The sequence below is a fragment of the Scyliorhinus canicula genome, chromosome 2 (genome assembly GCF_902713615.1).
Source record: "Scyliorhinus canicula chromosome 2, sScyCan1.1, whole genome shotgun sequence".
In the NCBI taxonomy this organism is placed as follows: Eukaryota; Metazoa; Chordata; class Chondrichthyes; order Carcharhiniformes; family Scyliorhinidae; genus Scyliorhinus; species Scyliorhinus canicula.
In genome coordinates this window covers 63198425-63220720 of record NC_052147.1, presented here as the reverse complement: position 1 = coordinate 63220720, position 22296 = coordinate 63198425, and the positions used below count along the sequence as shown (strand labels likewise).

Genomic DNA, 22296 nt, shown 5'->3' with positions numbered 1-22296 from the left:
GGGGCAACAAAGACAGAATACTCCGCAATTGTAATCTCTGACCACACACCACACTACATGGATGTGAGGCTGGAGAAGGGCCAGGCCCAGCGCCCACCCATGGAGAGTGAATCCAGCTCTCCTCGCTGATAAGGAATTCTGTACAAAGAGATGCCCAGCCATTGATGGGTATGTAGCCTGCAACCAAAACAGGGATGTCTCACCCAACACGTCTGGGAGGCACTGAAGGCAGTGATCGGGGGGTGGGGGGGGAATCATTTCCTCTAGGACCGTTAGGGACAAGAAACAAAGGGCAACAAAGCAGCGGCTGATCGACTCCATACAGAGGGTGGATCAGCGGTATTCCATGGTCCCAGCTGTGGAATTGTTGGCAGAGAGGAAAAGGTTGCAGATGGAATTTGATCTGCTCATCACAAAGAAGGCAGTCCACCAGTTCTGCCACCTGCATGTTTTATGAACATGGAAACAAGGCCAGCCGCATGCTGGTGCACCAGCTAAGAAAGCAATCAGTCACAAAAGAGATAGCACAAGTTAGGAACAGAAATGGTAGGATGTGGCAGACCCAAATAAGGAAAACGAGCACGTCACAAACTTTTACCGAGGTCTGTACACCTCCGAACCCCCGGAGGGGGACTTGGAATGAAGCAGATCCTTGACAGATTGGATATACCGGTGGTGGGGGAAGACAGCAAACAATGGTTGGAAGCACCGCTGGGGCTGGGTGAAATCGTGGAATACATTAATTCCACGCAGTCAGGGAAAGCACCGGGACCTGATGGGTTCCAGGTAGACTTCAACAAAGAATTTTCAGCAGCACTGGCCCCGCACTTGTGGGAGATATTCAATGACTCACTGTCGATGGGGGCCCTTCTGCCCAAGCCTCGATTTCACTGATCCCCAAAAAGGACAAAGATCGACAGAGCGAGAATCATTCAGACCCATCTCTCATAAACACTGATGCAAAGGTCCTAGCAAAAGCTCTGGCATGGCACCTGGATAGCTGTCTGCCAGAGTGATCGCGGAAGATCAGACCAGATGTGTCAAGGGCAGACAGCTAACAGCGAACATCAGGCGCCTGCTGAACGTGATAATGACCCATTTCGGGGTGAAGACCCCAGGGGTGATCATCTCCCTGGACGCTGAGAAAGCCTTTGATCGAATAAAATGGAGGCACATCGAGGAGGTTCTTGAACGGTTTGAGTTTGTAGCAGGGTTCACTGTTTGGGTGAAGCTCCTGTACTATGTTCCTATGACGAGCGTACAAATGAACTGTACCAGTTCAGAGTACTTTCGGCTGCAAAGGGGAACGAAGCAGGGATGCCCATTATCCCCAATCCTATTCGCACTGGCAATCGAGCCACTGGCCATTGCCGTTCGATCAGCAGAGTGATGGGCAGGCATTCGGAGAGGAGGCACCGAGCACAGAGTCTCGCGCTATGCAGGTGACCTGCTCCTCTATGTGTTGAACCCCAGGCCAGCATGGAAAAGATAACAGGACTCCTTAGGGAGTTCAGTGCCTTCTCAGTTTACAAACTCAACCTGGGAAAGAGCAAAACCTTCCTGGTGAATCCTCGAGGGAGGAGCAAAGCTGGAACTGTTTAAAGTGACCCAAACCAAGTTCAGGTACGTGGGGATAGAGATAGCCCACAACTGGACGAGACTCCACAAGTGGAACCTCTCCAGCGTTGTGGAGGTGGTGAAGAGGGACCTGCAAAGATGGGACTCACTCCCTCTTTCGCGAGCGGAAAGGGTACAGACAGTCAAAATGAACGTGCTGCCTAGGTTCCTCTTTCTATTCAGATCACTCCCGATCTTCATCCCCAAATCCTTCTTCACCAGAGCCGACAAGCTAATCATGGCCTTTGTCAGTGGTAAGACCATCTTGCAGCGAGGCTGGCACGTGGCAGGCCTGGCCCTTCCAAACCCCCTATTCTACCACTCAGCAACAAAAAAGAAGAGAGTGAGGGGGTGGCTAAAGGAAACGGAGGCATACTGAGTTCCAAATAGAGGAAGCCTCCTGTATGGGGATGTCTCTCCAATCACTGGCCATCGCACCACTCACGGCCCCCACATACACACACTCCAGGAGCCTGGAGATAGTGGCACTAAAGACCTGTAACCAGTTCTATGTCCACAGAGACCCCCATCTGCAACGAACATAGGTTCGCACTAGCGAAGATAGATGCCATACTTGGGACGTGGAGTGAGGACAGAGGGACATTGAAAGTAAAGGACATGTACATGGACAATAGTCTGGCAACCCGGGGGGAACTCTCAGAGAAGCCCCAGCTCCCAAAAGGGAGCGAGCTCAGATACCTGGACATACTTGCAATTTCTCCACAAGACGACAAAAATGATCACCCAGAGACCCTGACACGCTTGTGGACACAATGGTTAAGGACGACAAATGTGGCGACATTTATGGACATATATAGGAAAGGTCAGGACCTCACTCGACAAGATCAGATGGAAATGCGGGGGGGGAGCTGGGCATGGAAATAAGGGGAGGATTCTGGAGCAAGGCGCTGCACAGGATCGCCATGTTATGCCTGATGCAGCTCAAAGTGGTGCACAGGATGCACCTTACTAAGACACGCACAAGCGGGTTCTTCCCGGAGATGGAGGATAAGTACAAGCAGTGTTAGGGGGTGCCCCGCCAAACACAATCACATGTTCTGGTCCTGCCCCAGACTCAGGGAATTCTGGATGGCCTTTTTTTGAGACATAGTCCAGAGTTATGGGGGTCGAGATAGAGCCTGTGGCGGTCTTCAGAGCATCCAGAGCTCCACACAGGGAGTGGGGAAACGGACACCCTGACCTTGCCCTCACTGATCACCAGGCAGAAGCTTCTGCTCGGTTGGAAGTTGGCAGCGTCACCAAGTGGCTATCAGACCTGGCTGAGACGAGAGATGATAAAATTCTCGATCAGAGAGTCCAAGGAGAGATTCCACGTCACATGGAAAAAGTTCACAAACCTCTTTGAGGACCTGTTTGCAACCAGCATCTAACTAGGAGGGTGTGGGCAGAGCAGAGAAAAGGGTGGATACAGATTGGGGGTGGGGGGGGGAAGGCAGAGAGTACAGCCGGGACCAAAGGGAGTTTGCATACAGAAGATGAGAGACTGAGAAGGCCATTCGCCAAGGGGACATAGACCCCTCCCACACGTGGAAAACCGAAGAGGCTGACCATCCTAACCTCCCGTGAAATCTCAATGGGGAACAAGGCATTCCCCACAATGAGTGTAAATATAAATGAAGTGAAGAGTTCTTGCATTGATTGTAAATACAAATGTAAATAAGACAATGCGAGCATGGAAAACTGGGTCCCAGGAAAAGTGACAACCTGTTGTACAGATTTTATTATGTTTCTGTTGCTTGGTTTCTTCTTGTGTTTTTGCCAATGGCTCTGTCTCTTGTGTATAAATCACAGAGTTTACAGTGCAATAGGAGGTCGTTCGGCCCATCAAGTCAGCTCTGGCCCTTGGAAAAAGCACCCCACTTAAGCCCAAGCCTCCACCCATCCCCGTAACCCCACCTAACCTTTGGATTCTAAGGGGCATTTTAGCATGGTCAATCCACCTAACCTGCACATCTTTGGTCTATGGGAGGAAACCGGAGAACCCGGAGGAAACCCACGCAGACACATGAAGAAAGTGCAAACTCCACACAAACAGTCACCCGTGGCAGGAATTGAACCCACCCGATACCTGGAGCTGTGAGGCAGCAACGCCAACCACTGTGCCACCGTAATCTTGCTACTAAATGTTAAAAATCCCAATAAAAATATTTTTTTAAAAAACAGCACTAACATATTTTACATGAGACCCTTAACAACCAGCAGAAAGAACAGGCTTTCAAACAACCAAACTTGACTGAATTATAACAGGTTATTCAATAAAGAAAGTGCTACTGAACTTAATTTGTAGGAAATTAAATAATTTCTTACCCATTGTGGTAACTTGTTCTCATTAGTTGCTTTTTGAGCATGATCACCAGTTGACTTTGTTCTAAAATCGATTACATATCCTGAAATTAAATCATTATGAATAAATGAATGCATATAATGCTTACAAATGAGCCACATAAACTTAATCAAAAGTAGACAATTTCCATGAAATGCAAATGACAAGAAAGTTTTCAAAATATTTACATTTCCTCTTTATTTAGAATACCAAAGATATAATTAAACAAAACTAGCAAAACCATATTATCCTTGGTACTCATAATTAATAAAATATAAACAATTTGCTGTGTTGCTTTCCATAAAATGCCAATAACCAAATTTAGAAATAGAACAAATTTGCTTTCAAAAGGTCCACTTCTCCATCATGTTTTTCTTAATGCAGCAATTTCAATACAACAAAACTTGCAGAACTATATATTACAAATCCAATATATTCCTATATATTATGCAACAAGTATATTTTAAAATACATGGTGATAAACAAATAAAAATGCTGGAAATACGCGAATATTTTTTTAAAATTTCTTTTATCTCGGATTTACAGTACCCACGATATTTTGCTTATTCATTGCTGGGGCAAAGGACTAGTTTTGGTGCAACTTTTAAGTCTTGCAAACATGTGTTTAAAGAAATTAAGCAAACGGCCTCACATCTCTTTGAATGACACAAGTAGGATTCTCTAGGTTTTGAAACAAAATATGTACATAATTTTTTCACTTCAATTGATCGTCTCTTAATTAATTTCAGGAATCAATAATGTGGATATTAATTCCAAATGACTTCTGCAAAGACTTAAATTTGCACTGTCATTGGAGATGAAATGCAACCATGTTCAGAGATAAATTTCTTTGTTTCGATTACATGATTTTGGAGGGCCACAAGTGAATTAACTTATACATTTTGCAACATTTACCAATCAACCAAATAAATATTATAGTTTAATAAATGTAGCTTTCTTTTTTGTTTTGGTGATTAGGCAAAACAGTTCTTGAACTTGGAAATTTGTGACAGGAGATACAGTTGCAGGTTCTTCTACCAGCTATGTGTGTGCTTTATGCATTGGCTATTGTCACAGATGTATGCCTCAAATTATGACAGCTAAAATTCAAAACTTCACAGTTTTGTTGCAGATATTCTGCTGGAACTGTGACTTTAAATTCTGAGTATAGTTGTTCCACAAAAAAACTAACGTAGACAGTAACTCACTGGTTTGAGTGGCTCACTACAACAGCTACTTAAAATCCTGGTTGGGTCACATTTAGAGTTCTGTGTACTATTAAGGGATTGCATATTAGAAAGGATACACTGGCCTTGGGAGAACTGCAATCTAGATTCTGTAGAATGTTACCATGGTTGAATTATGAATTGACATTATATAAACAAAGGCTTGGATTTCCTGAAACATAGAAAGTTATGGGGTGTGTTCTGGAAAATACAGAATGTGTCATTTGAAACATAGAGGTCTGCCAATATCTGGTCTGGGAGAGTGCAGGGAAAGATCCCACAAGAGGTTGGTGGCAGCTGAAAAGAGCAGAAACTGTGGCCAGCTCTTCTGTCAAAAATGCAGTCAATTTCAGTCTGTCAGAATTGTTATTACAACCTGCAGCAGGAGAAAGGGAAAAAGAAAAAGAGAGTTTGCATAGATTTCTTTGTGCTGTGTTGAAGCACTGTGATGTACTGAATAGAGGGGGACCCATTGGCCTGGTTGTGTCCCACCATGCCCTTTAAGCCCCGTAGCCCATCCCCTATCGGAGGTCCCGATCTCTCCCGCCAAAAAGCACTAAGCGCGGGCTCCCCTCGCTCCTCCCCCCACGCGTGAGGCAGGAGCAGAGAGCAGCAGAACGCGAGGCAGCAACAGCTGGCGGCCGGGGCACGGCCCGGGGGAGCTCCGCTCCCCTCAAGGAGGTGGAAGGCTCGAAGATCAACGCCAGCAAGAATGAGGAGGATGAGAAGGAAGATGTTTGTTGGTGGACTCAGCTGGGAAACAAGTAAGAAAGATTTAAGGGACTGCTTTTCTGGATGTGGAGATATTGTAGACTGCTTAATTAAAATGGATCCTGTGACTGGGCGTTCGCGAGGATTTGGGTTTATCCTCTTCAAGGATCCTGAAAGAGTAGACAGGGTATTGAATGGGGAGAACAAACTTGATGGGAGAGTTATTGATCCCAAGAAAGCTCAGGCTATGAAGGGCAAGGTTGAAATAAAATTGGCCCAACCTAAGGAAGTGTACCAGCAGCAGCAATGGGGAGGACAGAGGACAGAACACAGAGAACAGAGAAAACAGAGAAACAGCAACAGGAGAGAAGGGGAGGAGAACTAAAAGAGAGAGAGAGAGTCTGAAGGTCCCTACAACAAACCAGCAGCATCCAGAATCACTAATCGTTTTTCCTTTCTGTAAAGAAAGTGTTTGCAACTTAAAGGGGAAAAAAAGTATAATAATAAAATAACTTAACCTGAAAAAGTGGTTATTAGCTTACTTCACTTCCTTAGCAATGCAGGACCCAGGACATCGATGCTACTAAGGGGTAAGTAGGTAAAATTCTTCGGTGAAGGTATGGGTTATACCGGGGAATAACTTGGAAATATAGTTTGACCTGAATAGCACCCACAGAAGCCTGCATCGGAGTCAGGGAGTGAGAATCCCTGTTCACCATTTGGAATATCGGCCCTTTTTGGTATAGGGGGAATTCTAAGACAGAGTGGTGAATTTACAAAAACAGGTGATTTGATTGAGGTTTTCAGGATGTGTAGGAATTGGTGAGGTTAGAAACTGGTGGAGAAGTCTAGGAGAAGGTGATATTCGCTTAAAATCACAGGCTGTGATTTTAGAAGAGCTTGGCAAACACTTCTTCATGTAAAAGGTGCAAAAAAGTGTGGAACTCTCTCCCACAAGAAACATTAGATACTAACTCAATTAGTCATTTTAAATCTGCAATTGATAATACTTTGCTCAGCAAACATATTAAGGGATACGGAGTCAAGGTAGGTCAGTGGAGTTTGGATACAGCTCAGCTATCACTTCATCAAATGGCAAAACAGGCTCGAGGAACTGAATGATCCACTCCTGTTTTTAAATGCCCTGATCCTCAAACGTTAATTGACCACAATCTCTAGGCCCTGACTCCATTGTTCTACATCAAAACTCTCTGAAGCTAAACAAAAGACTGTTTGCAACATTAGTGTCATATGTGACTCCGAGATCAGCTTCCAACTGTATATCATGAAGATTGCCTATTTCCACCTCCATCCCTCATCTGCTGCCGAAACCTTCACCCTTGCTTTTATTATCTCTAGACTTGACTATTCTAACACACTGCTGGCCGTCTTCTACGTTCTACCCTCCATAAACTTGAAGTCTGTGCCCTTTCTCAACCAAGATCTGTTCATCCATCACCTGTGCTCACGATCTACAGTGGTTATCAATCGAGCAATGCTGCAATTTTAATATCTCCCTTCTTGTACTCGAATCCCTCTCATATTTTGATCCCCTTCAGCTCCACAACCTGACAATGCGGCATCTGTGAAGCAAGTTGTGATGTTTTAATGCATTAAAGGCGCTGTATAAATAAAAGTTGTTGTTTCTATACCCTAGAAATCGCCCCTACCCTACGCACAGAATTCAAGATTGAAGGAGAGAGGGAAAAATGGTTGGAATATAATTTTCTAGATATTGTCTAGAATATCCAGTATATAGAAACAAGCTATTCAACCGGACCAGTTAGTTTCTGACGACACCTATAAGATCATAAGACCATAAGACAGGAGCAAAATGTGGCCACTCGGCCCATCACGTCTGCTCCGATGATATTTTCTCACCCCCATTCTCCAGCCTTCTCCCCATAATGCCTGATCCCCTTATTAATCAAGAATCTATCTGTCTACGTCTTAAATACTCTCAGTGATTGGCCTCCACACCCTTCTACAGCAGAGTTCCACAGATTCACCACCTGCTGGCTGAAGAAATTTCTCCTCATCTCTGTTTTAAAGGATCATCCCTTTAGTCCGAGATGGTGTCCTCTGGTTCTAGTTTTTCCTACAAGTTGAAACATCCTCTCCATGTCCACTCTATCCAGGCCTCACAGTACCCTGTAAGTTTCAATAAGATTCCCCTCCATCCTTCTAAACTCCAACGAGTACAGTTACAGAGTCCTCAACCGTTCCTCATTCCAGGGATCATTCTTGTGAACCTCTGGACCCTTTCGAAGGCTAGCACCTGCGCTCCACTCAAGCCTCCTCTCTTCGTTCCTCGATAAAATTCTGTCAGAAGACTGACACCCTCATATATTTGTCTCGCCTCTCTTACATGCATCAGTACTATTCTCTTCACACACTCCCTGCGGTAGCGAGCTGCATATTCGCACTCCTTTGGGTAAAAAAAAGTTTCTCCTAAATTCCCTATGGTATCTTGAATGTTTCTACTTATACCCCCAAGTATTGATGTGTTTGTAGGTCATGTGTTTCTTCAGTTAACAAGAGCCCAGAAACGTAGGAAAGTCGATCATCAATAGGGATGCAATCCTAACCGATGCGCGCCTGTTATAATTATCTTTGCATTCATTCAACATACTCATTATTCAAAGATCTCCTTCCAACCTCACTATGTGGCAGTACGTTCACTCACATGCGCTGTTGGAATTCACTGCATAATCATTTGGATTGATCGAGGCATTGTTAATATTTTTACCAAATTAAATTCAAATTCACAGGTGAATGGAGAAGAATGGACATTGACCTGGTGGAGTCGCTCCTCTTGACACATCTGTGTCAGATGCTGATTTGTCGCTCCCAGGTTTGTTCACTGGCAGAGCGGGTGGAATGTAAACTGATTCCTCCCCGCCGCAGAGGGAAGTCACTTCACGCAACTTTTGCACCGAAATTCGGTGTCTGTTGGCAGTCCCAAGATAGCCGGCACGACCTCTTTCCACAGCGTTGACCGGTAACTCCATCCGGCCCCGGCCCCCGGCCAATTTCCCCTTGCTACCGGAGGTGAGCTGCGTTTGGGGATTAGTGGCGGTCACAGGCCCAGGTCCCTCCAGTCAGCGGCTGCTTCCCGCTTCGCAAACACCAGGAGTTTCAAAGTAATAAACCGCCAGCCAACTCGCCGCCCGTTTTATTCTAACAGCACAAAAAAAATAACTTGAAACAATATCGGGGGGGGGGGGGGGGGGGGGGGGGGGGGGGGGGGGGGGGGGGGACGGGACGCGTTAACTCTCTAACCGGCGCTCAGTACCCTGGCAGCTCGGACCCCTACCGGGTCTTTGCCCCGCGGAAGGCGGGCTTAACGGCGTCTCCAGGGGCAACGGCCGGGCGGCATCTGTCTCTCAGCGGTTGGGGAATCTGGGAGATTTGCTGCCGGCCCCGGGGGAGGTGGTGACTGGGGGTGTCCTGTGGAGAGGGGTGATTGCAGGGGCATCATGTGGGGAGGGGGAGATTGCAGGGGTACCCTGTGGGGGAGGGGAGAAGAGATTGCTGGGGTTCCCTGTTGGGGTGGGGGAGGGGAGAGATATCTGGGGTACGCTGTGGGGAGAAGAGATTGATGGGGTACGAAGGGAATGGAAGGGAAATTGCTGGGGTACCATTGGGGGGGGGGGGGGTTGCAGGGTACCCTATGGGGTTTCCTGTGGGTGGTGGGGGATTGTTGCTACCCTGTTGGGGTGGAGGGCAGATACATGGGGTACGCTTTGGGGAGAAGAGATTGATGGGGTACGCTGAGGGGGGATTACTGGGGTACCGTGCGGGGGGAGATTGATGGTGTATCCTGTGTGGGGGAGATTACAGGGGTATCCTGTGTGGGGGAGATTACAGGGGTACCATGTGGGGGGAGATTGCTGGAGTATCCTGGGGGGGATTGTTGGGGTACCGTTTGGAGGGGAGATTGCTGGGGTTCCCTGTGTTGGGGGGGGGGGGGGGGAGAGAGATTGCTTGGGTACTCTGGGAGGCGAGAGATTGCTGAGGTCCCTGTGTGGGGGGAGATTGCTGGGGTATCCTGTGTGGGGGAGATTGCTGGGGTATCCTGTGTGGCGGAGATTGCTGGGGTATCCTGTGTGAGGGAGATTGCTGGGGTACACTGTGTGGCGGGAGATTGCTGGGTATTCTGTCTGGGGGTAGATTGCTGGGGTATCCTGTGTGGGGGAGATTGCTGGGGTATCCTGTGTGGCGGAGATTGCTGGGGTATCCTGTGTGAGGGAGATTGCTGGGGTACACTGTGTGGCGGGAGATTGCTGGGTATTCTGTCTGGGGGTAGATTGCTGGAGTATCCTGTGTGGGGAGAGTTTGCTGGGGTATCCTGTGTGGGGGAGATTGCTGGGGTATTCTGTGTGGGGAGAGATTGCTGGGGTATCCTGTGTGGGGGAGATTGCTGGGGTATTCCGTGTGGGGGAGATTGCTGGGGTATCCTGTGTGGGGAGAGATTGCTGGGGTATCCTGTGTGGGGAGATTGCTGGGGTATTCCGTGTGGGGGAGATTGCTGGGGTATCCTGTGTGGGGGAGATTGCTGGGGTATCCTGTGTGGGGGAGATTGCTGGGCATTCTGTGTGTGGGGAGAGATTGCTGGGGTATCTTGTGTGGGGAGATTGTTGGGGTAACCTGTGTGGGGGAGATTGCTGGGGTACCCTGTGTGGCGGAGATTGCTGGGGTATTCTGTGTGTGGGGAGATTGCTGGGGTATTCCGTGTGGGGGAGATTGCTGGAGTATCCTGTTTGTGGGGGCGGAGGGATTGCTGGGGTATTGTGTGTGTGTGGGGGGGGGGGGGGGGGGGGGAGCTGCTGGGGTGTACACTGGTGGCGGGGAGATTGCTGGTGTATTCTGTGTGGAGAGAATTGCTGCCTTATTCTGTGTGGGGGGAGATTGCTGCTTTATTCTGTGTGAGAGAGATTGCTGCTTATTCTGTTGTGGGGGGAGATTGCTGCTTATTCTGTGTTGAGCGAGATGCTGCTTTATTCTGTGTGAGGAGAAGATTGCTGCTTTATTCTGTGTGAGAGAGATTGCGGCTTATTTCTGTGTGGGAGAGATTGCTGCTTATTCTATGTGGGGGGAGATTGCTGCTTTATTCTGTGTGGTGGGAGATTGCCCTGGGGTACGGGGTGGTTTGGGGGATCCAGTCGTGTGGGGTGACACATCTCCTGGAAGGGCGCTTGTCTTATTTCTCCTCGCGCCGAGGGGATTGGATTAAATTTTTCTAAAAAGGGTCCCACATCCGGGTCTTGCCTCATCCGGGTCCCGCCGGACCGTTAATCCCAGCGCTCGCCCCGCCCTTTCCAAAGCAAAACTAACCCTGGATTCCTATTTGACACTTTCGATTGTTTGGATTATTGACATCTCTTGAAAACAAAATCTGTTTCAGCTGAAATCTGCTCAGTGAAGTTCTGGAATGATCGGTCAGTTGCTGCACAGACAGGCCTGGGTCACTTTTATTGGGCAGACGACGCTGGCGAATGTGCGACTGGGAGTTTAGATTTGCGGCGGGAAGACGCTCCGGTAAGTCATGGCTCCAGTGGTGGCTGCATGAACAGCGGCTAACCGGCAGCGAGCAGCCGCTAACCCTTCCGTGACACCCACTCTCAACCTGCTCCGGCAGGAAAGGCTCCGGATCTGACCGTAGCCGCAGTTCCAACTCCATGTGGGTAGGATGTGGGGCGGTTGCCCCCAGGCGATCGGCCCATCTTGGGCTGAGTCCATGTTTGCAGCAAACGGCGCTCACTGTCGTAGAGAATCTGGGCACTGCGTCCGTGAAGGTTAAACTCCAACATGGACTGAGTGGACCGCATGGTCTGTTATTATACAATTCCCCGTCCAACCACGAAATAGTGCCACATGCCGTTTCATTTGTCTCCATTATTTTCCCAGGAAGGAATGTAATCCAAGAGGTTGCGGGAGCCAGCTTCTCCCGGTTCAGCTGACCCTGTTCGGATCACCGTCCATTCAAACTACTGAAATGACCTCTTTCCTCAGCTGTGGATTTTCCTCCATCAGGGTGACTGTGCTCTTTCTCCTGCATATGTCAGGTCTCACCCCCCACTACCGCGCTTCAAACGGCATGGTGGCACCTTGGTTAGCACTGCTCCCTCACTGCGCCATGGACCTGGGTTCAATTCCGACCTTGGGTGACTGCACATTTTTCCTGCGGCTGCGCGGGTTTCCTCCCACAGTCCAAAGGTGTGCAGGTTGGGTGGATTGACCATGCTAAATTGCCCCTTAGTGTCCAAAGATGTGCAGGTTAGATGGGGTTACAGGGATAGTATTGGGGGGGGGGGGGGGGGCTAGGTAGGGTGCTCTTTTAGATGGTCAGTGCAGACTGGATGCGCTGAATGGCCTCCTGCACTGTAGGTATTCTAATGCTAAAACTCCATGATGGCACGGTAATAACTACTGTGCCTCACTGGAGGTTCAATTCCGGCCTTTTTTAAAATTTAAAGTGCCCAATTCTTTTTTTTTTCCAATTAAGGGGCGATTTAGGATGGTCCAGCCACCTACCCGGCACACCTTTGGATTGCGAGGGTGAGACCACACAAGCCACGGGGAGAATGTGCAAACTCCACATGTACAGTGGGCTGGGATTGAACCTGGGTCCTCGGTGCCGTGAGGCAACAGTGCCAACCACTGTGCCACCATGCCACCCTTCAATTCCGTGCATTGGATGGGTCATCTGTCAGTTCCAGTACCTACAATATAATCTCACCACCAAGCACATTATCCCATTCCCTCAACATCTCAAAGGCTTGGTTTCTTCCATTGTGGCCTGGTCCACTCTTGCATCGCCCCCCCCCCCCCCCCAATCTCCATGAAAGTGCTCCTACTTTGAGAAACAATTTCCCATGTCTTGGTACAGCCTTCTCTACATCCTTGAACTCAGATTTGCTTTGCTGAACTCACCTGCCCTGAGCATCATGCCACTTGCATTTTAATTTTCCATCCTATTCTGATCTGCCTTTAGCCTTCAACACCGTTCCAAAGAAAGATTTGCATTTATATGGCACCTTTCACAACCATCAGGATCTCCGAGCACTTTAGAGCGAATGAACTACTTCAATGCTTGAGGAGCAACACTTTATTTCACTACTCAGGAGGCCCTCTGGCCTGAAGACTTAATTAACATTCAGACCTTAACTACAATTCTTGATTTTCTCCTGACAATGTAATGGATGTGCTGACATTTACAGGGATAGGGGTGAGGAGCCAGCTGGTCCTTGAGATTGGTAGCCCCATCAGTAACGACTGAGCTGGTTGCTTTGTTTCTTCTGTTTTTCTTCCACCAGGTGTCTCAGCCACTAGTCTATTTCACTTTGTAACTTCTGGTGTTCCCTTGCCTCTGACTATTTCTGACCTGTGTTTCTGTAGTTTACCAGTTACAATACATATAGTTTTGATTTTGTTTTAAGAGCCATATGCGTACAACACAGAAATAAGACAATTTGCATTGCTGGTCTGTGCCAGTGTTTATGTTCACATAGTCCTATCAGTATAACTATTCCTTTGCCCCTTGTGTGTACTTGGCTTTCCCTTTAAAATGCATACAAGCAGTCCACCTCAACTATTTATGGTAGTGAGCTCCAAGCTTCAAACTTCCATCTCCAACGTCTGACCAGCTCCACACCACCATCATCACTTTTTGGATTTTTTTTTTTTCAATGTATTTTGTTACAAACCTGTATCAAAACAGGTTACAACACAAACTCCCCGGGAAACATACTTCCCAGCAATCAACTATACAGCCTGTACACTTTTTCCCCCTCCCCCGTCTGAGACGAACAGCTCCTCAAACACGGTCACAAACATCCCCCAAGATCATCAGCATAGAGCAACACCCGATGCTCCTGTCCCCTCATAATCCTCTGCCGACCCCCTAAGAGCCATAGCCAACGGCTCTATGGCCAGCACAAACCGCCTCGTACCCCTGTGTAAGTTAAAGCTTTGTGAGCTTGTATCATTCGTCCTCACTGCCACATACAGCAACCTCACGTATGCCACAAATCTTGGCCCAAACCTAAACCTCCACCAGATCAAATGCCTTCTCCATGTCCATGGACACCACCACCTCCAGTACCAGAGCCCCCGACGGATTCATCACCACATTCAACAGCTGTCTTACATTACTCGTGAGCTGCCAGCCCTTCACAAAGCCTGTTTGATCCTCTGCAACCACCCCGGGACACAACCCTCCATCCTCCCCGCCAACAACTTAGCCAATACTTTCACATCCATGTTCAATAGTGAAATGGGCCTATATGACCCACATTCCACCAGGTCCTTTCGCTTTTCAGGATTAGTGTGATTACTACCTGTGTCATTGTCTCCTGCAACTCCCCCTTCTCCAGTGCTTCATTAAACACCCCCAACAAATGTGTTGCCAGGTCTGTCTCAAATTCCGCCGGGTACCCATGCGGCCCAGGGGTCTTCCCCGACTTCATAACCCTGATTATTATCCAGCACCTCCATCAACACTCGGGGCTCCTCCAATGCCTGCCTCTTTGCTTCCTCCACCTGTGGAAATTCCAGCTCGTCCAGAAATGGCCCCATGTCACTTTCTCTTTAAACTCCTCCACCTATCTTGCTCCTTAAGACCTACCTCTTTAATCATGCTTTTGGTCATCTGTACGAATATCTCAAGTGGTTGGGTATCAAATTGGCTATTGTGATGCTCCTGTAAAGCAACTGGAGACCTACGTTCTATTATATTCAAGGCTGTACAAATAGAAGTGTTGAGTTCCCTCTTGTATTTGTGAGCAACTATCTTGTATTTATGGTTTCTCGTTTTGATACCACCATCAGTTAGAAACACTTTATTTTTATTTCCCTTGTGAATACTTTTAACAACCAAAATCTTCTATTGGGTTAACTCTCAGCCTTTTTTTTCTCGAGAAAAGGGCTTCAAGTCCATCAGTTCTAGTATCTTTATGAATTTTGTTTTGCGACTTCTCTAGTACCTCTACATTGCTTTTAGAATACGGAGATCAGAACTGCACACTGCTTCAAATGTGGTCTAATCAAAGTTCTATACAAGTTTAATGTAACATCTCTTTTCAATTCCAATGTGTCAATACTAAATTGTTGTTTTATTACCAGATACAATAATCCCTCCCAAGATCTAAAAAAGCATAGTTGTAATGGCACAAATATCAGAAACAGACCAGATAAAACAGGTAAATTTCATTGAAGGTTACTTTTAATATTCAGTTAGTAAACACATTTAAGTGTTACTACAGAAGGGGACACAGGATTTAATACCAAAACAATGTTCCTTTTTTTTTTCTTCCACATGCAGTTTAAAGAATTTCTGGGCACATACAACAAACTGACTGAGCACTGCTTTATGGACTGTGTAAAGGACTTCACAACTAGGGATGTGAGAACAGAAGAGGTATATCTTGCAATTGTTTTTTCAATGAAGTAGTTTAAAATTAACACCAATCATTCATTTTTTTTTAAAATAATTTTTATTGAAAAATTTTGAATTTATACATCAAACCATACTAAAATACCAACGATAACAGTAATGACAACAATCATGAACCTTCACCCCTCCTCAATGGACAACCCAACATTAACAACTTAAGTTAACACAAGTTACATAACCGTAGTGAAAAAATATAGAAACTATAATAAGGAACCCCCCCCCCCCTCCCCTCCCCTCCGGTTGCTACTGCTTTTGACCAAGATACCTATCTTTGAGCCAGGAAGTCCAGAAAAGGTTGCCACCGTTTATAGAACCCTTGTACTGATCCTCTCAGGGCAAATTTGGCCCTTTCCAACTTTATAAATCCCGCCATGTCATTGACCCAGGTCTCCACACTTTGGGGCCTCGCATCCTTCCACTGCAGCAGGATCCTCCGCCGGGCTACTGGGATGCAAAAGCCAGGACACCGGCCTCTTTCGCCTCCTGCACTCCCGGCTCCACCGCAATTCCGAAAATCGCGAGTCCCCACCCTGGTTTGACCCTGGATCCAACCACCCCCTTCCAGAATTCTTCCAGTGCTGGGCATGATTCGCTGGACTCCCTGAACACCTGGTGCACCTGTCCTCGCCCCCAAAGAACCTACTCATCCTAGTCCCGGACATGTGGGCCCGGTGCAGCACCTTAAATTGGATGAGACTAAGCCTCGCACATGAAGAGGAAGAGATGACTCTCTCCAAGGCATCCGCCCAAGTCCCGTCCTCTATCTGCTCCCCCGAGTTCCTCCTCCAGTTGAGCCTTCATACAACCAATCATTCATGTAACATCTAGTCAACCCCTTTTTCTTTGAAATCACTACGTTGTTTTTTTGTAAATCTATGCTTCTACTTATTAGAACTTTAGCAAATCACATTTTTATTTTAAATTAATTCATTAGGGTAATTCAGTTGAAAGTTGTCATGTTTGTGAGCCGTTAAATAATTAAAGTGTGCATTATGTTCGGCTGGGGGGGGGGGGGGGGGGGGGGGGGGGAGAAATGCTGGGTGGTGGTGAATTTCATCCTCAATCGGCATATTGAAGGCAGGGGGACCACATTAAAATTAAGTGAGTGGGTTGCCCACTGGCTACCCAACTAGCCCCACCGCGCCCCCCCCCCCCCCCCCCCCCCCCCCCAAGTATTACTTGGCCAGGTAGGGGTCAGGCATCTCTCCTATCATTGGGCCTATTAACCTCATTCAGCCCCCAGATTTCACTGCATAGGCCAAGGGTGGGATGGTCAGAGGTTACCTCCTTTCATGGAGTCATCTCCAAGATGGTACCCCAGTTTGTGCCTCCCCAACCCCCTGCCCTACCAAAATTGCCAATTGACTTTGAATCATAGAATCCCTATAGTGCAGGAGGAGGCTATTTGGCCTATGCAATCCGCACCAATCCATTCTGCCCCCATACCAGTAACCTTGTAACCTAACCTGCACACTAAGAGGCAATTTATCATGGCCAATCCACCTAACCTGCACATCTTTGAACTGTGGGAGGAAACAAGAGCACCTGGAGGAAACCCATACAGACTCTAGGGAGAGTGCAAATCCACACAGTCACCAATTTTCATTTCATCAACCCTACTAAATTCAACTGGAACAGAAGCTCTTCCACATTGCTCTTCTGCTCAAACCCAAGAATCTTTTATTTTCTGCAACCCCTAAACATGAGAATTAAAACTAAAGTCTAATGAATCAATATCATAGAAAATCAAGAGGCCATATGTTTTATTGCATCATAGAAGGAACTTTTCTGGTGTAAATGTCAGAATTTGCCTCTAACACTCCCAAATGCATTCGCAGGTCACTCATCTCATTGACTGCGAGATCTTAGTTATTAAGAGTCAAATGTAAAATAACTAGAACCCCTCATAAATGTGAAACGCTATATAGTTCACAAACAAAAATGTTGATAATTGAGTAAATTATTTATATAAATCGCTGAAAATTGCATTTTTTTTTCAAGTGAGATGTAATTTATTTCCTCATTGTTTTGTCCAACTGCCACATAATTACTGAACTGTAAGCCATTACAAATCTCCAGTTATTGTGATCAATTTGGTTAAAATCATGACACATTGACACCAGTTTTAAATTTACAAATGTCTTTTATTTCATTCTGATAAGTGGTAAAAGATCTTCCCAGCAAGTTAATCAAAATTATTGTTGGCATTCTCTTGAAACATGGAATGTTGTGATATGGCAAAGAACACCCAAGCAAATGCCATCCTATTTGCAACCCTCAAAATAGAAATAAGTCGGAGAATTGCCCTTGGGGGGGGCCATTTCTGTAATTAATGAAGGCATTAAATTTGGATTGGTTAAACCTTGAAAGTAGCTGTCTCCCTTTTTAAAAAAAGGAGACTCGTTTACAAGTAAACTCAAAGGGTATCAAGAGAATATCTCTATTCTTTCTCGCGCCCAAACCTGCATTTTACATACTGACCTTTTTGATAACATATGTCGGATATTTGTTTACAAATGCTAAGTTTCCTGTTTTGAATCATCGCCTGGTCATGGTCAATATATTGGGCACTGTTCTGCAAACTGATTTGTACTCGTGATAATAGCTGTGTATATTTTTGCATGTGTAAAGTGTACATTGGAAGGTTTGCTTTTACATTGGAAATGGGTACCGCAAGAAGTTGCACTTTCAATTTACTCGTTTTGTTTGCAATGTATTTTGGTATAAGCTTTTATTTTCAACGCAGGTAACCTGTTCAGAACATTGTCTACAGAAATATTTGAAGATGACCCAAAGAATATCAATGCGCTTTCAGGAATATCATATTCAACAAAATGAAGCTTTAGCAGCTAAAGCAGGACTGATTAGCCAACCTCGGATATAAAAATGGACCAACTGGGTGTAAAACAGTATTTCGCCAGTGGAAGACTGGCCAAAAACGCTGGTGCCTATTAAGATGCAACTGAAATGAGCATTCTATAATCAAGAAAAGGTAGATGGAAACAGAATTTATTATGTCTGATGGACCAATGTCTCTGGTTTATTTTGAAAATGAATGGTACACCTTTTAGATTGTTAAGTTTTAGTCTACAGTAATCACTGAGGTTAAAGTCCCCAATGATGATGGAATAAACTTTACTGGAGCTGAAGGTGGTGTAAACTTTTTATTCAACGTCATCTTCTGCCAAACTCTGTGCATTCATACCTGCAAGGAAACGCTAGGAAAGAGAAATTTTACATTTTATTACAATCAAGAAAGTTACATATCATCTGTTCTGTGTTTTTTTTTAAAGTGGTGCAAGTATCCATTTCACTTTATACGTCTGATAAAATGCTTAGGCTAGATCCAGTTATATTTCAAAACTTTCAGCAATACACTTATCAGAATACAATCATTTCATGCACCTCTGTGCACCAACACCGTAATGAGAATATTGACTTTATTCTTCACACTGTTTGCCTATTGCTCAGCATAATATTCTGCGAAATTCCCAAGTACCTTCTATTTAATAAAATAGATTTAAAACAGGATCAGTTTCCTCACTACCAGCTCATGTTATAATCATGAACTGACAAGAGGTTGGTGATCTAATGTATAGCCAATCTTGTTTGTTCATGCAATTGACCCATGTTTTCTACTGTGATTCATGTGGGAAAATACTACACACCATATAATGTCCATTTTTAATTCATTGTAAAAGGGAATATATTTTCAAATAGATTTAGTTTGATCCTTGCGTGTTGCAAAAATTTTTTTTTTTTAAAGAAATAAAGTAAATGGGTATTTCATCTGAGAATGGCATAAATGGGATTCTCTAGCTTTTCAAACAAAATGAGCACACATCGATTTACTTGGGACTTCAATTGATTGGTTGCCCCTCAATTAACTTTGAGGGGGGAAAAGATGGGTGATAAATAACGTTTGCACAGACAACTTTGCCATGTCACTGAACTGAAGAATCTCAAATTAACCAAAACTATTTATAAAGTTTGCGAACTGGCAAATATTATTACAGTTTTATTTTCCTTTTGCTAATTAAAGAAAACAGATCTTGAACTTGGCGATTTATGACAGAACACAAGAAATAGGAGCAAGAGTAGCCCACACAGCCTGTCAAGCTTGCTCCGCCATTCAATATGATCATGACTAATCTGGAGCTTTCAAATCCCTTGTTTCCTTAAGACCCAAAACTCTGCATCACAGCCTTAAATGTATTCAATGATGAAGAATCCTCAACCCTCTGGAGTAGAACATTCCAAAGATTTATAACCATATGTAATTTCCTATCACAGTCCAAAATGATCAGCCCCTCTTCCGGAGACTTTGCCCTTTGTTTTAGATTCCCCACCAGCGGAACAATCTCTCAGCATCTAAGCTACCAAGCCCTTTAACGTTGTATGTTTCAATGAGACTGCCTGTTTCTTCTAAACCCCAGAGAATATTTGCACATTTACTCAGCCACCCATCATAAGACAAACCCTTCATCCCAGAGGTCAATTTAGTGAACCTTTGCTGTCCTGCCGCCAATGTAATTATATCTCTCCTTAAATATGGAGACCAAAACTGCACACAACATTCCAGATGTAGTCTCATCAAAGCCCTGTTGCAAGTTTGCTTATCAGCTAAACTACAACTCATCCAGAGTTTCACTTTTTGTATTAAAATATCTTCAATACGTTAATATAAATTTTTTAATGTGAGCTTGATGAGTGATCATATTCCTCTGAAAATCTTTTTAATGTTCCTTGGCCAATGCCAGGGTAATTGGATTTGGAAATGTATAAAAAGAACATTTATAAGTTGTATCTTTAAACATTTTATTTTTATATAAGTACATGCAAAATACTAAAGTAAAAAAGGTGAACAAGTTTACAAATGCGTACAGTGGATAGCACTGCTGCCTGACAGCACCAGGGATCAAGGTTCGATTCTGGCCTTTGGTGACTGTCCGTGTGAAGTTTACACATTCTCCCCTTGTATGCGGGGCAGTGGGCCTAGGTAGAGTGCTCTTTCAGAGGTCCGTGCAGATTTGATGGGCCAAATGGCCTCCCCGTGCCCTGGAATTCTATGGAATTGAATATTGTCATACCTGTCTAACAGCAGGCAATCTTTGGACAAGCATCTGGAACACTGGGTGTGGTAATGTCTGCTGGAGAACCTGTAATAGTTGCTGGGGCTGACCACACACTGATACAGCATTGCTTAAATGATCCACTCCTTTCTCATAGTCACCTGAAATCATAAAAGTAGTGGTTAAGTTATAGACTAGTAACAGATGTTGAGAGTTCAAATACCACTTTGATAAATTATCAAACTGAATTCAATAATTCTGTTATTATGTGGGCTGGACGCAGAAAAATAATCTAAAGGTTGCTGGATTTCAACTGGTTCAATACTCTCCCTGGTCTGGCCAGGTGTGACTGCATCCCACACATTAATTTACTCAATTTCCTTCAAAGTGGGAAATAATAATCATTACAAATCTTTAGCATCAGCAGTTCAGTTCAAGAAGACCCATACATTACCACCACCTTGGGATAACTATGAACAAATAATAAACATGGCCTTGTCATGTTGGGCAGTGGTTAGCACTGCTGCCTCACGGCACCAAGGACCTGGGTTCAATCCTGGCCCTGTCACTGTCCATGAGGAGTTTGCACATTCTCCCATGTCTGCGTGGGTCTCACCCCCACAACCCAAAGAAGTGCAGGGAAGGTGGATTAGCTATGCTAAACTGCCCCTTAAAAAAAATTTAATTACATTTTTTCTTTAAGTGGCCTCGTCAGCATTGCTCACATGCTGAGAATATAGATATATTTTAAAATCAGGTCATATATTTTTTTTTTTTAAATTTAGATTACCCAATTATTTTTTCCAATTAAGGGGCAATTTAGCGTGGCCAATCCACCTACTCTGCACATTTTCGGGTTGTGGGGGCGAAACCCACGCAGACACGGGGAGAATGTGCAAACTCCACACAGACAGTGACCCAGAGCCGGGATCGAACCTGGGACCTCAGCGCCGTGAGGCGGTTGTGCTAACCACTAGGCCACCGTGCTGCCCTTAAATCAGGTCATATTTTAGTGTTTCACTGGAGTTAGCACAAATAAGTATTTGCTTTTCAATATTCTAATCCTGAAGACACTGATTCATATCCATCAGTAACGCATCCTTCAGGTGCATGCCTCACCTTTGGTGTGGGTAGTATTCAACCATATAAGCCTTCAGTGCTGAATCAGATCCTGGCTCATCAACAACATTTCATGCCTCTTAACTGCCCTTGGGTTTAAATTCAATACATAAGTAAACAAAAAGTAATGAAACCTTGCTCTTTGTCGACATTGTTTAACTTACCAGGCAATCAAGCTTTTATCAAGCTTCAAATTTGTTTAATGTTTGTAATGGATTTATTATAATATATATGGAAGCTTCAAATGTTTCAACTGTACAGCTGATTGGCTGCAAGTATTTGAAACTCAAGATATAGATGTAGTATTAGATTATCTGTTTTGAAGTTGCTCACAGACACTAGCGTGGAATGGAGCCAAAGAATTTGGGGCAGATCTTCAGGAAATCCTAATTAAACACTGAGTCGAAAGGTTGCCATATTGTGTGTTACTGGCTGACTGCGCAGGAGAAGGCATTTCCATTTTTCAATTTAAAAATCAGCTGCTGAGTTTTCCACATAGGCACTTCATCGTGTTCAACAGTTCCCATTAGCATATGTCATTTGAAGACAATACTGGAAATAGCTGGATATGATTAAAATGTTTGCCTTAATAAGCCACAGATAGTGAGAGGGAATTTTTGTTCTTTCCGCCGGTGCACAAGGTATACACGGATCGACTTCTTTGCAGTGAGGAAATACCACGGGCGGAATATTCAGCAATAGTCATCTCCAACCGTGCTCCACATTACAGGGATGGGAGGTTGGAGACGG

The 22296-nt window shown here is 45.1% G+C and overlaps 3 protein-coding genes across 15 annotated transcripts in view; 1 reads left to right on the top strand and 2 right to left on the bottom strand.

Moving 5' to 3' along the window:
• Window positions 1-8941, bottom strand: part of kiaa0586 (KIAA0586 ortholog) — an 818517-nt gene extending 809576 nt beyond the window's left edge. Inside the window, exons 1-2 of the mRNA XM_038780001.1 lie at window positions 8696-8941; window positions 3946-4025 (exon numbers count right to left, since the gene is read on the bottom strand). Of these exons, the coding sequence (XP_038635929.1) occupies window positions 3946-4025; window positions 8696-8909 (294 nt within the window). The 5' untranslated portion in view covers window positions 8910-8941. The remainder of the gene's footprint in view (window positions 1-3945; window positions 4026-8695) is intronic.
• Window positions 1-18504, top strand: part of timm9 (translocase of inner mitochondrial membrane 9 homolog) — a 101868-nt gene extending 83364 nt beyond the window's left edge. For 2 of the 12 annotated variants that reach the window (XM_038780058.1, XM_038780050.1), the window contains exons 2-4: window positions 11306-11439; window positions 15224-15319; window positions 18102-18504. In XM_038780058.1, coding sequence (XP_038635986.1) covers window positions 11306-11439; window positions 15224-15319; window positions 18102-18239 — 368 coding nt within the window. In that variant the 3' untranslated portion in view covers window positions 18240-18504. Of the gene's footprint in view, window positions 1-8733; window positions 8753-8773; window positions 8950-9022; window positions 9042-11215; window positions 11440-11558; window positions 11582-11673; window positions 11697-11912; window positions 11936-15024; window positions 15102-15223; window positions 15320-18101 lie in introns of those variants that run through there. The other 10 variants (XM_038780119.1, XM_038780108.1, XM_038780158.1 and 7 more) reach the window with 10 other exon arrangements.
• Window positions 17479-22296, bottom strand: part of LOC119954655 (mitochondrial import receptor subunit TOM20 homolog) — a 29236-nt gene continuing 24418 nt past the window's right edge. For both annotated transcript variants that reach the window (XM_038780026.1, XM_038780037.1), the window contains exons 4-5: window positions 20446-20588; window positions 17479-18573 (exon numbers count right to left, since the gene is read on the bottom strand). In XM_038780026.1, the coding sequence (XP_038635954.1) occupies window positions 18520-18573; window positions 20446-20588 (197 nt within the window). In that variant the 3' untranslated portion in view covers window positions 17479-18519. The remainder of the gene's footprint in view (window positions 18574-20445; window positions 20589-22296) is intronic.